General features: G+C 37.4%; 1 protein-coding gene across 1 annotated transcript; it reads right to left on the bottom strand.

Moving 5' to 3' along the window:
- Positions 1-608: 608 nt before the first annotated feature.
- Positions 609-6,596, bottom strand: LOC142606977 (calreticulin-3-like). Its single transcript, XM_075778364.1, has 14 exons — positions 6,353-6,596; positions 5,529-5,636; positions 5,102-5,294; positions 4,007-4,265; positions 3,713-3,769; positions 3,570-3,617; positions 3,202-3,288; positions 3,052-3,109; positions 2,866-2,933; positions 2,675-2,767; positions 2,535-2,591; positions 2,349-2,444; positions 1,712-1,741; positions 609-886 (listed from the first exon to the last, which is right to left on the bottom strand). The coding sequence occupies exons 1-14, from the start codon at positions 6,468-6,470 to the stop codon at positions 875-877; spliced, it is 1,284 nt and encodes a 427-aa protein (XP_075634479.1). The 5' UTR covers positions 6,471-6,596; the 3' UTR covers positions 609-874.
- Between the last annotated feature and the right edge of the window lie 6,120 nt (positions 6,597-12,716).

Genomic DNA, 12,716 nt, shown 5'->3' with positions numbered 1-12,716 from the left:
TGTGTCCAAGTGTTCTATTTGTGTTCACACAACAGGCCATGACAACAAAGGCAAAATAGACCCATTGTAACAAATATGTTTTCATATACTCAATCTTCATACCAACTAATGGAAAAACAATTTTTTTTAAGGAGATATGACAATGTTGACAGTTTAAGAAAAGATCAAATGTACTTTTGATCCTCAATTTGGTGCAGGTTCTCATTTTTAAAAGATTGGGATTAAGCCGTTCCATCTATTTTTATATTTGTGTGACTAATGAGATAGGCACCCCATATTTAAGGACCAAATCAAACAAGCCACATATTTTAAGTGACCAAGATCGAACTAACTCGACACTGAGGGATCAAAATTGAACCAACCTCATATTTACAGTACCAAAATAAAACTCACTCAAATTTCAGGGACGAAACTGTACCCTTTTTGAACTTTAAGGCACAACCCCGAATTTTTCAAATTTAAAGCACCAAAAATATTTTTTGACTTTAAGAAAACTAACACATGCATCCTAGATAACTTTAGAAATACCTTGCAAAATATCTAAGGTAATTTAATCAAAAACGATAAAAGTCTTTAAACTTGAAGGTAATATATTTCGAAGCACCATCAGAAATGAATTTTTTTTTGCTTAGTTATTTGATTTTTTTGTTTTTTTTGTTTATGAACTTCCGTACTTGACAACCATATGGCTAAAGGGCCTAATTATGGGAAACAAAACTAAAATAACATTATTTTGATGAAGATTTTCTACAAACTGCATTACAAGAAGGAGCCAAAAAAAAAAAAACTCTGACAATAGATACCAAAAGACATGATGCTGACTATCAAAGCTCCTGTCAACAAAGATAGGGAAAGAGAAAGGCTGATATCTCCATCAAAGCTCATCCTGCAAATCAAATAAAAGCATGTCTCTAAGTAGATGCTCAATCATGTTTCAACAATACCTTAATCCAAACTATGAGAAACTGGAAAAAGTAAATGATTTTTTTTTTCTTTTAAAAAAGAAAGGATAAAGCAAAGAATTCTTATTTTTTGTAGAATAGCACCACCAAACCCCACCCTTCTCCCCCAATTTTTTTTTAAAAAAAAAAAAAAAAAACAATGGACATGACAATGTCAAAGCTAATGGGTTCCAAATCACTCATCACTAATACATTGTGAATGCCAACTGCTCCACACCAACATTCTTTCAAATTTCCTCTCAAGATATAAATTCTATGAAGCAGCTTAACAAGCTTGCAATTTCTTAAAGCAACAAAGTTTTTCAGCAATTAGATTCTTCTGAAAAAAAATTACAAAAAATAATAATAATAATAATAATAAACAATATAGACTCCAATATGTTTGACAGTGTAAGTCTACTATGAGATGCTTCCAAAAAGATAATTTACTTACTACATTCAGGATTTCCTAGAGATTAATATTCATGAAAAGTACTGAATATTCATGGAGGAAAAAAGATATAAAAATAGACCTATGTGGAATGTGGTCAACTTGTAAATAAAAATAATTCAGAATACTTGGGGATGTTGAACAAATTACTGGGAACTCTCAGCAGTAGAAGAAAAATTACAACCCCAAGTAATTCCCATTTAAAAAAAAAAAAAAAAGACTCAGGTAATTTGGACATTTTGAATTAAATTTTGCTTGTCATGATGAATACCACCTCTATTTGGCAATAAAAATAAGTAGAGAAAGGAATGAAGCTTACATGGTAATCATCCATGTAATCACGACGGTCCTGCATAACAAATTAAACCTTGAAGTTAGGACAAACTTTGAAACAATCATACAAGTCTTTTGAGTCCAAAAAATAGGGAGAGTTTTAGAAAGCCAGGGAGGAGGGGGGTGAAGCTCTCTAAAACTCTCCCTATGTGGAATGTGGTTAACTTGCAAATAAAACAATCATCAATCTGCATCAGTTTCCTATTATAGAATTCCATGAAAGAAAGAAGTGTTTCCATCAACCGATTGGCAGTACATTCAACTTTATTTAGAAAACAAGGCCAAAAGCTTCGAATGAAAATCTTGGTTGTACACAGCCACAGAGGAAATTCATTGTATTATTATGACATCTTCACAAAAATAAAATCTTGATATCAAAAATGTCTTTTGTCATGTCTGTAAAGAAAGCCTTTGATGGGGAACAGCCATAAAATACACAGAAAATGCAACACAATCAATTAATTAATCACAGAGACCAAAATTTCCTCAAAAAATTAAAGGATTGGCTCACCCAAGCCTATGATAGGCTTTATCACTTTTATCATAAGGGTGATCATCAAACAACTAAAAGAAACAGATGAAATCATGAAAAAGTTAAGAGGAGAGATGCCAATTGTACAAACCCTTCTGTATCTGTCCTTATATCTATCCCTGTACCGTCGATCATAACCCCGCTCTCTTCTCCTCCTTTCACCTTCTTCTCTTGCTCTCTGAGCTTCCTGCATGATATTTGAAGATTTAAAATCACTTGGAATGAAATTCAACTAAGACTAAAGAAATTGCGATCAGCAGTAAGTATCGTTAAGAACCTCTTCCTCTCGTGCTTTTCTCACTTTCTCTGCTTCCTCAAAGGCCTCTTTTTCAATCTGAAGTTACAGAAAAGATATGCAAATAAGGAACTGCTATTGATCTGAAATCTAACAATGAAGTTTAAGGAGAAGGGCCACACCTCCCTGTTTGCAAATACTTCTTCCACAACTTGTTTTGCATAATCTGGGTCATCACAGATCAAAACATTGTCGTAAACTGACCCACCCTTTACCTGCATTATTTGACCCCATTAATCATATGGTTTATTGATAATGCTTGCAACATAATAATCAGTCTATCTAGCATAGTAGATTGAGACTTATGTCCTACCTGCCAAACTTCAATTCCAACATACTTAATTGGCTTAAGCACATAGAGATCAGGGTCATCTTCAAACTCTGGACATAGGAAAAAGGAAGCCACTTAACCCCAAATTCAAATTTTTGGACCTGCGGTCCAAATTATTTTATATGTTATAATCAATGAAAAAAATTATATAGGTATGTTTCACAATACCTGGATTATCAATCCAAGGAGTCTTCCATTTTCCTTTATAATTGGGGTTCTTAATTTTCTGTCAAGTCAAAAAAGCAAGCTCATGAGAAACTGCAAAGGAGAATCAAGCTTCAAGCTTTTTTGTGTATCTCTTGCGCTCAATTGGCATACCTTGGGCTTCCATGGTCCTTTATACGCTGGATTAGGTACCTTTGGGGGTTTCCACACACCATTCTCTTCATCATCCCAGTTATCAGGCTGATCAGGGAAACTAAATTATGAGAATTTTTCATCTCCTATCATATTTTTCGTTTTCTTTTATCTTTTCTATAGGCACCATATCACAAAATAGCAGCATTAAACATCAAACTGGAAAAAAGGGAAATGACGAGAGAAGTGGAACTTAAAGCAGCCTTTTGTAATATAACTAGCCCTACAAATTACAAAAGGCCTAGTGTTGGGTCCAACATCATTAAAGCCAGTCATTGATTCATATACATGGCTTTGCGTATGCATGGCTTCTTAAGCAATCAACTGACCTCTTTAGCTTTTGGGTCTGGAATTTCTTTTGGAATTGAATCATATCCCTGCAATACCAAGATAAACGTTAATGGAAGCACATAATTTAGATAGATACTAATTGCATTTTCAGTAGTTAGAAAGAAATACAAAGTTTTAATACCTCAGGTTTAACGTCATTAGGATCATCAATATATTCCCTATCCTCCCAGTCTGCAGGCTGTGACATATGACAAATGACAGTCAAATTTCAAAAGTTCAAAAGAAAATTTCTAGAACTTGAATAGTTGTCATAACAACAAGGTGAATCACAAACTATCCTAGAAGGGTATTCTAAGGTAAAAATATGGAGCTCATAAGATTTATAATTGAAAGTCAAAGCATGATACTAATCACCAGAAGTATTATCAGAGTTGAATTATTACAAACTATTGAGTTTGTGAGCTCAAGAAGAAACCTTTTTCGCCTTGACATCCTTAATTTTCCGTGGGGGAAGAATATCCCAATCTACATACATGCTTCCAGAATCTCTCTCCCGATTGTCAATAAGGATGCTATACGTTGCATCAGGCCTAAGAATAAATGTGTAGAAATGAGTAAGCTTGTCTGTTTCACATTCCAAATCCTTCTTGATAGGGTAATTTTGGCCCTGGTAGGAGAGTATAACATGAAGCTTCTTTGTCTGTGTGCCACATATATCTGGTCCAAACATTAAACTACACCAAGAAAACAGAAACAGGAATATCAGAGACAAGAAAAAGAGAAAGAATATATTAATACACTAGTAGTTCCCTTAATAAGAGCAACCGGTGGTTGAAGAGTATTTCTGTTCATATTTTAGATATGGTGTGACATTGGGCTTGAACTCATTCAATTAAAAGGAAAAAAGCAGACTAAAAAATGGGTAGAGAATATGTATTATTTTAAATGGTATCATCCAGGCCTCTGTCAAATATCTTCCAGGCCTCTATCAAAGATACTAACCTCAAACTTGCCATCATCTTGCAAAAATTAAAAGTCAGAGAGTTTCAATCACCTGAACTTGCATATGTCCATATTCCCTTACAAGCGAATTCATGAGTGAATAAAAGAAAATCATGCGTGACTGTCTCCCCTATTTTTATTTTTTTTATTTTGGTGGTGAAAAGCCTTGAAACAGTCTCCTACACACCATCCCCACTAACACAACCACTCAAAGTAACTTATGGACGTGTTTACCAGACCTTTGGGTGAAGAAAATTTTCATGCATTTGGTCTGCAGGTAGAGAATTCACAATTTCCCCCCTCAATTATAAAGTGGGGTGTATATTAAAAGACGTAAGGATTTAAATGTCTCATTGTGATTGCTCAATCCTTATCTACTGTATTTATAATTTGTCCCATTGTTCGCCTAACATTCAAATTTAACTCTTCTTAATAATAAATCTAGAAAATAGGAGCCAAAAATGCATAATATTTTGGAGGTCTCTCTATTATTTGTCTGACCCCCAGGGACTGACAACATTTTTTAATCTGTGTACATCATGCTAAATTTGTAAATTAAGAAGCAAACCTGTATGGAGTGTCCCCGCCAAATTTCTTTTGATTGACAAACCCAGAGAGAAGCTTTATGTAACCGCCACCACATTCAATATCCTGCTCAAATCTTATAGAGTATTGGAGGACCAATGTTCTGTTCTTGTTGCTGAACTCTGTTAACTTTGCAGATATAGCATAATGTTTGGCATCAGCAGATGTCTGAATACCTACAGAATTTTATGTATCATCAGAAAACTAACAGTAAAAACTTTTGAGACAAATGATAATTTATTACTTGGAACTTATTTTCATGATATTCTTACTCTATGCCAATATTAAACACTTTGTGCAATAGATTCTAATGAGAAAAACCAAAGTACTTCACAATATGAGATTTATGGGGTCCAAAACTCAACAGATAAAACAAACAGTTGAATCAAAAAACAAAAGTGAGATTATACCCTTATCATCAGGATCTCCAGACCACTTTCCAGCCGTATGTTTAAAAGAACCTGCTTTTCCTTCACTCTTTTTCCAATCTGATTTAACCCAACGACTTTGCCACCCATCTTTGTTCAGTAACAAACAATCAAAAAACAGAAAGAACAATAGAGTTAGCAATCCCAGATTAAAACAAATCAACCAAATGAAATCATTTTTTTTATTAAAAAAAAGTTTTTATTTAAATAAGTGCCAAGCATCCAACAAAAAATTTAATAGTTAAAAATTAAGATTGTCCATGAAAAAAAAATGTCAAAGAGGATGGATATTTTAACTAATATATATAGACACACACACAGCAAAAGCATTGGCTCTCAGCCTTTCGTTGAAAAACAAGATATAGCTAAAAAAAAAAAAGGAAGTATAAATTTCATTAAAAAAATAAACAGTTACTGTAAAAGCTTTAATTTAATAAACCCACCATTTGGATGCTGAGGTTTAATAAGGGATAATAATAAAAAGTTAAAAAAAAAAAAAGTCTTATTCCATTATCAAAATTCTCTTTTCTTTCACTGCCCTATATATGATCACAACAAAACAATTAACCAAAGAGAACACAAACCAAATAATTTTCTCCCTCCAAAAAACGACAGCCAAACTGCCAAAGTAACTATGTGAAAAGTTAGTTAACTTAGTACTTTTTAATCCTGCCACGTGACAAAGCAGTACAACAAAAACAATAATAACAAAGTCTTCAATTTTTTTTTTTTTCTTTTACTTCAAGTTTTTCTCTTTTTTCAGCAATCCACAGTTATAGAAGAGTAGTAGAAAGTAAAAAGATTACCTTCAAAGCGCTCTTCAAAAATGATTTCTGAAAGTGAAGAACGTATGAGAAAGGAAAACAAAAACAACACTAGCAATAGCTTATTACTAAGAGCAAAAGCTAAAGCATGTTCCTCCATTGTAAGAAAATTTGCACTAGTATTGTGAGAGAGCTAGGCTAGTTATAGAAAGTCTGTAAGTTGTTTGCCCTCAGTTTTTGTCTTAAATTACATTTGAGCCACTTTCGTATTTTAGACTAATGTTTTTTAGAAATGGAAATTGACCTTGCTTTATTGCAAATTTATGAGACTTTTTGAGAATGTTGGCCAATGGGAAGTGAATGTAACGTTGCAGTAACCAATTGAAGTATTTCTTGACGTTTCTGTAGGGCCTGCCTTTTGGTCAACCCACTTCTTCTTTTCTCTCTGTTTTGTTTTTCTTTACATAGAAAGTGGATGATTAAATTGTTGCCTTAGTTTTAGTTTTTTTTTTTTAAGATTTGAAGAATTTCTGCAATTAACCCATTATTCAAGAACTGAAATGGAAGTAGCAAGAAATATTTTTATTTTGTTCCCCTAAATATTTCTGGTATAGAATCAATCTATGTCAGATGCACGAGAAATGTAATACAAAACTTTGTTCATCCTAATAACAAAGGTTTTTTTGAAAGGAGTCACTACATATTAGTCTAGTTTCTTGACAAATGCAAGCAAGGGTTGTGGACTGGTTAGCGAATAGAATGGTGTTTTTGAAGCCCCCTTGACAAATGTACAAGAACACAACAAAAGCATAGAAAAAAGAAAGTAAAAATAATTCTCACTTACAGATGAAACTATTGAAAAATCAATATATCTTTGCTTTTTATCAATAATAATCTTGTTATTCCAAACCACATCATCTTTTTTAAGGCAGAGGGTGTAGATTTCGTATCTTTCTTTTTTCTTTTTTTCTTTTTTTTGCATTACCTAAATTAACCACATATTTTTGGTGGATTAAATTAAAAATTAAAAATCACAAAATACGTGACCATCACCAGCAAGAATTTCAAAATATTCTAAAATCATTTGAAGTGTAGTCAATTTATAAATATTGTTAATTTGGATTAAGCCAAGGCAGTCCCAAGTCCCAACAAACATGTAGAGTATAATTGAAATTTTGTTGAATGAGAGGGGCGGGCATTGGCATTGGATAAAAAATAAAAAAGGAACTGAGAAAGACTTGGGTCTTCTCTTCTCTTCCCACCCTGAACATGCTATGTTGACTGACTCACTCTCTCCTGATTCATGAACACGTTTCAAAGTCTTCTCCCAAGTCTATGCCCAAGGAAGGAAGGAAGGAGTAAGGAAAGAGGACAAAAGCTAAAATAATATAAACATATACATACTTTCACTTTCACCTCTACTAGAATAAGGGTGTGTTTAGATATCATTTATTTTACTAAAAAATGAAAAGACTATAATAAAATAATTTTTAAGTGTATAAACAGTGCTGTGGAACTAATTTTTAATGAATGTTTTGTTGAAAAAAGAGATTTGTAGGTCCCGTAAACATTACACGGATCCACTAGAAAAGCCACCACAACCACAAAATGCTCAAAAAGAAAAGGAAAAAAAAAAAGAGGTAACGCTAGACGCAAAACGCTCCCCTATAGACGCAATCCAAACGCGTACTAAAGCAGCCGATGTGGTTTCTTTTCTTTTTCTTTTTATTATTATTATTATTATTATTATTATTTTCCAACATAAGATAATGTCACTGATTTCTGTTTCTATTATTAACAAACCTTCCGTGTTGAATGGTTTCTTGACCAATTACAGATAAACTTTTGGCAGAAGAGAGATAAGCCAAAATACATATTTACCCATTGTTATTAAGAGAAGTAAGTTACAAAAAAAACAAAAACAAAACGAACTTCCCATGGACAAAGTGACACTTTTGAAACCATATCTGAGCCAAGTGAGTGAGTTTTCCGTAATTCCCCTAAATTCATATATGCACTAACATAGTACCCAAAAACAAGTCATATGTCTAAAAATTTTAATGCTAAAATGCAAAACTGACTCTTTAAATTTCACATTTTGTCATTTCAATACTCTAAAGTTTCAGTTTTGTCATTTCAATCCTCTAAGTTTCAAATTTTGTCAATTTCATCATCCCTTACCTTTCTGTTAGGTGCTACTGTTTATTAACCAAAACGATGCCATTTTGGAGGATTTTAAAAAAAAAATTTAATTTAATTTTACTGGAAAACGTTAATTAAAAAAAAAAACTAAGGAATAACATCTGAAGGAAAATGCCCCGAGTACATCATCGGCACAATCCCAGGCTTGAACAACAAAGCACATGCGGCAGTTTCTAGCAATGGAGAGGCAGTTGTGGTAATAGAATCAAGGGATATTGACGCCGGCGATTTCGCAGGCTTGAAGAGCCGTCATGCCCTTTGGGACTTGATGAGGGATAAAGACGCTCAGACCGTCCCTGGACGGTCATCGCCTCGGCAGCCGTCCAGGAGTTATCATCAAGACGAGGATAATGCACAAGGCCGTCCTTGGGTGATAGCGAAGCTACATCCCTCGTCCAAAGGATGCGCACAGCCCATCTCGAGAGGACTCGTCCACGTAAAGACTCATGGACGATGCTTTTACACTTAGAATTGTTAAGCACATTTTACCATTCCATAATACACGCATAACTTCCGATGACCGTTGTGTGAGAAAATGCAACTGTCAGGTGGTTATGGGAGTTATCCAAGAACCCCGGACCTCCAGAAATTCAGGGGAGGTTACAATTTCAATAACTGCCCCCAGGACACTATATAAACAGCCATTCAGACCAATGGAAGGTACGTTGCACATTTTCCCAAGAAATTAGAACTCCAAAGATATAGAGAGAAAACTGACTTTACCATCGGAGGGATCTTGGCTGGCGATCCCGGTCACCTTTGATCGTTTTCTTTTGTTTTTCAGGCCATTAGAAAGCGAGTGGTCCTTTCAAATCCGGAGCATCCAGCCTACTGATTTTCCTCGCATCATCAGTTGGCGCCGTCTATGGGAACATAAGATAAAGAAAAAAAAAAACAAACGAGCACCGTTCACTGTTCTTTTCATTTGACTGTGTTTTCATTGTCAAGGATTAGTCTTTCCCAGACAAAAGGCTGAATGGTTCGAACAAGATCAAGGGCTATAAGCCCAGGCCACCAGGAGAGTAGGGATGCTTCTAGCAACCCCCTTCGCGATCGCAGGTCAGTGCCTATCATGCAACCGCCTTCCATTCAACATATACAATCCATGGCCGCCGCTATGGCAGAATTGACACGTCAAAACGAGGAGTTGAATAGGGAGATCAACCTCAGGAGGCAGCGCCAAGATGAGCACGCGGATAGACGGGCACCGAGTCAGGAAGGTGGAGGAGAAAACGTCGAGTCCGAAGATCAAACAAGGGGTACCGCTTCAAGAAGGGTGCCACACTTGGAAAAGAGATGGACCAGATGAGAAAAGCCATAGATGAAATGAAGGAAAACATGAGGCGAGTAAACCCAGTGAATGATATGGTTCACCGAACGAACTCCCCTTTCATGGCTTCCATTAGCAGTCACCCCCTACCTCCAAAATTCAAAATGCCTTCTCTGGACTCGTATGATGGAAATCGCGACCCTTGCGATCATATTGCAACTTTCAAGATGCCATGCACCTACAAGGAGTCCCGGACGAGATTATGTGCAGAGCTTTTCCCACCACACTTAAGGGACCAGCACGAGTGTGGTTCGGTAAGATATCCCCAAACTCGATGGGATCATTTGAAGAGTTAAGTAAGTTGTTTGTCAACAATTTCATTGGAGGACAGCGTCACAAGCGTTCCTCCTCTAGTCTACTGACTATAGAACAAGGGGAAAATGAGAGTTTGCAATCCTTTATCACCCGGTTTAATAGGGAGGCCTTGACGGTGGACGAGATGGATGACAAGTTATTACTGGCCGCTTTCCACAATGGGGTCAATTCTAACTTGTTCATTCAAAAGCTCTACGAGCAGGAACCACAGACCATGGCCGATCTCGTCCATTCGGCCCAGAATTTTATGAATGCTAAGGATTCTATCATAGCCAAGAAAAGAAAAAGGGCACAATGCCCGGATGTAAGTCACCATCGTCATTCGGATCAAGGACCTCGTCCAAAGAAAGCTCGGGCAGACGAGAGGAAAGATAAGGATGGAAAGAAGGCCAGTTCCTCTGTGAGGAATTAGCAATACACACCCCTAACTATGCCACTAGAACAAGTTCTTATGCAGATCAAGGATGATCCGTCCTTGAAGTGGCCGGATAAAATGAAAGGAGACCCCAACAAGCGTAATAGGAGCAAGTACTGCTTCTTTCACAGGGACCATGGGCATGATACGGATGAGTGTTTTGACTTGAAGCAGCAGATAGAAAATCTCATTAGACAAGGAAAACTGAGGAACTTCCTTGGATGAGACCAAAGAGATGAGAAAATGAAGGCCAAGGTGGAAGAATCATCATGTCCCCCACTAGGAGAAATAAGGGTAATTATAGGAGGAAACTCGACAGCGCAGTCATCCAAGTCAAGGAAGACGTACCTGAAGGTGGTGTAGAACATCCAACTGTCTAGACGACCTCCTAGGACGAGGGAAGTAGACCAGCAGGCTGTTACGTTCACGGACGAGGAAGCAGGACGACTTCACCACCCACACGATGACGCGATAGTCATCACCCTACTCATCTCTGACTACATGACCAGGAGGGTGTTGATAGACAATGGCAGCTCTGTAGACATTCTCTACTACCCCACATTCCAGCAAATGAGGCTAGGACGAGATCAGCTTCGACCAGTGAACTCGCCATTGGTAGGATTCGGAGGAATGAAAGTGCAACCTGTGGGCACCATCACATTACCAGTGGTCGTTGGAACATATCCACAGCAGATAACCAAGGAGGTAAGTTTCCTCGTTGTTGATTGTGCATCGTCATATAATGCAATTATTGGAAGGCCAACTTTGAATAGCTGGAAGGCGGTAACCTCTACCTACTACTTGTCCATCAAATTTGCAACCGAGCACGAAGTAGGCCAAGTACAAGGAGATCAGCTGGCCACCAGAGAATGCTACATAGCTATGCTGGCCATGGACGAGCACATGCAAGCAATGAGTATAGACGGGAGAAGGATCGCGGCGGAGCCCACTGAAGCATTAGAAGACGTCCCTTTGGACGATAACCAGCCTGAGAAGTCTACTATAATTGGGGCGAGCATGGAGAGGGGGCAAAGCACGCTTTGATTCGGTTTCTGAAGAAAAGCCTCGATGTCTTTGCATGGATTCATGAGGACATGCCTGGCATTGATCCGAGCGTCATTACCCATAGCCTGAACGTGTGTCCCTACTCAAAACCAGTGCGTCAGAAGAAAAGGATTTTCACTCCTGAGTGAGACAATGCCATTAAGGAAGAAGTACAGAAGTTGGTCGCTGCAGAGTTCATCCGAGAGGTTTATTATCCAGATTGGTTAGCGAACGTGGTCATGGTCAAGAAAGCTAACGGCAAGTGGTGAATGTGCATAGACTTCACTGATTTAAACAAAGCTTGCCCCAAAGATAGTTATCCATTGCCATGCATTGACCAATTGGTTGACTCGACGGCAAGTCACAGAGTACTTAGCTTCATGGACGCTTTCTCAGGTTACAACCAGATACAGATGGATGATGCGGATCAGGAGAAGACCTCATTCATTACGAGCCAAGGGTTGTATTGTTACAAGGTAATGCCCTTTGGTTTGAAGAACGCAGGGGCAACTTAGCAAAGGCTGGTTAACCATATGTTCCGTCCTCAAATCGGGCGAAATGTGGAGGTTTATGTAGACGACATGCTAGTAAAGAGCCAAGACGAGGGCAAACATCTAGACGACCTTCAAGAGACTTTCGATACATTGCGGCGGTACAACATGAAATTAAATCCAAGAAAGTGCGCTTTCGGAGTTTCGTCAGGAAAATTTTTGGGGTTCATGGTGTCGCACAGAGGAATTGAAGCAAATCCGAACAAAATCCAGGCGATACTAAACATGGAACCACAAAAAAATATCAAGGAAGTCCAGTCTCTTACCGGACGAGTCGCTGCCCTTAACAGGTTTGTCTCAAAAGCTACTGATAAGTGCTTGCCTTTCTTTAAAGTCCTAAGGAAGGCATTTGAATGGACGGACGAGTGTCAAAGGGCCTTCCAAGACTTGAAGACGTATCTCATGACAGCGCCGCTATTGAGTCCGTCTGTACCTGGGGAAGTGTTGTATTTGTATTTGGCAGTGTCGCCACACGCAATAAGTTCAGCGTTGGTCAGAGAAGCAGGGAGAATCCAGAAACCGGTTTATTATACGAGTCGTGCAATGAGA

Source organism: Castanea sativa, chromosome 8 (assembly GCF_040712315.1).
Source record: "Castanea sativa cultivar Marrone di Chiusa Pesio chromosome 8, ASM4071231v1".
Taxonomy (NCBI): Eukaryota; Viridiplantae; Streptophyta; class Magnoliopsida; order Fagales; family Fagaceae; genus Castanea; species Castanea sativa.
The sequence above is the reverse complement of the archived record's forward strand: the minus strand, read 5'-3'. Positions and strand labels throughout refer to the sequence as shown.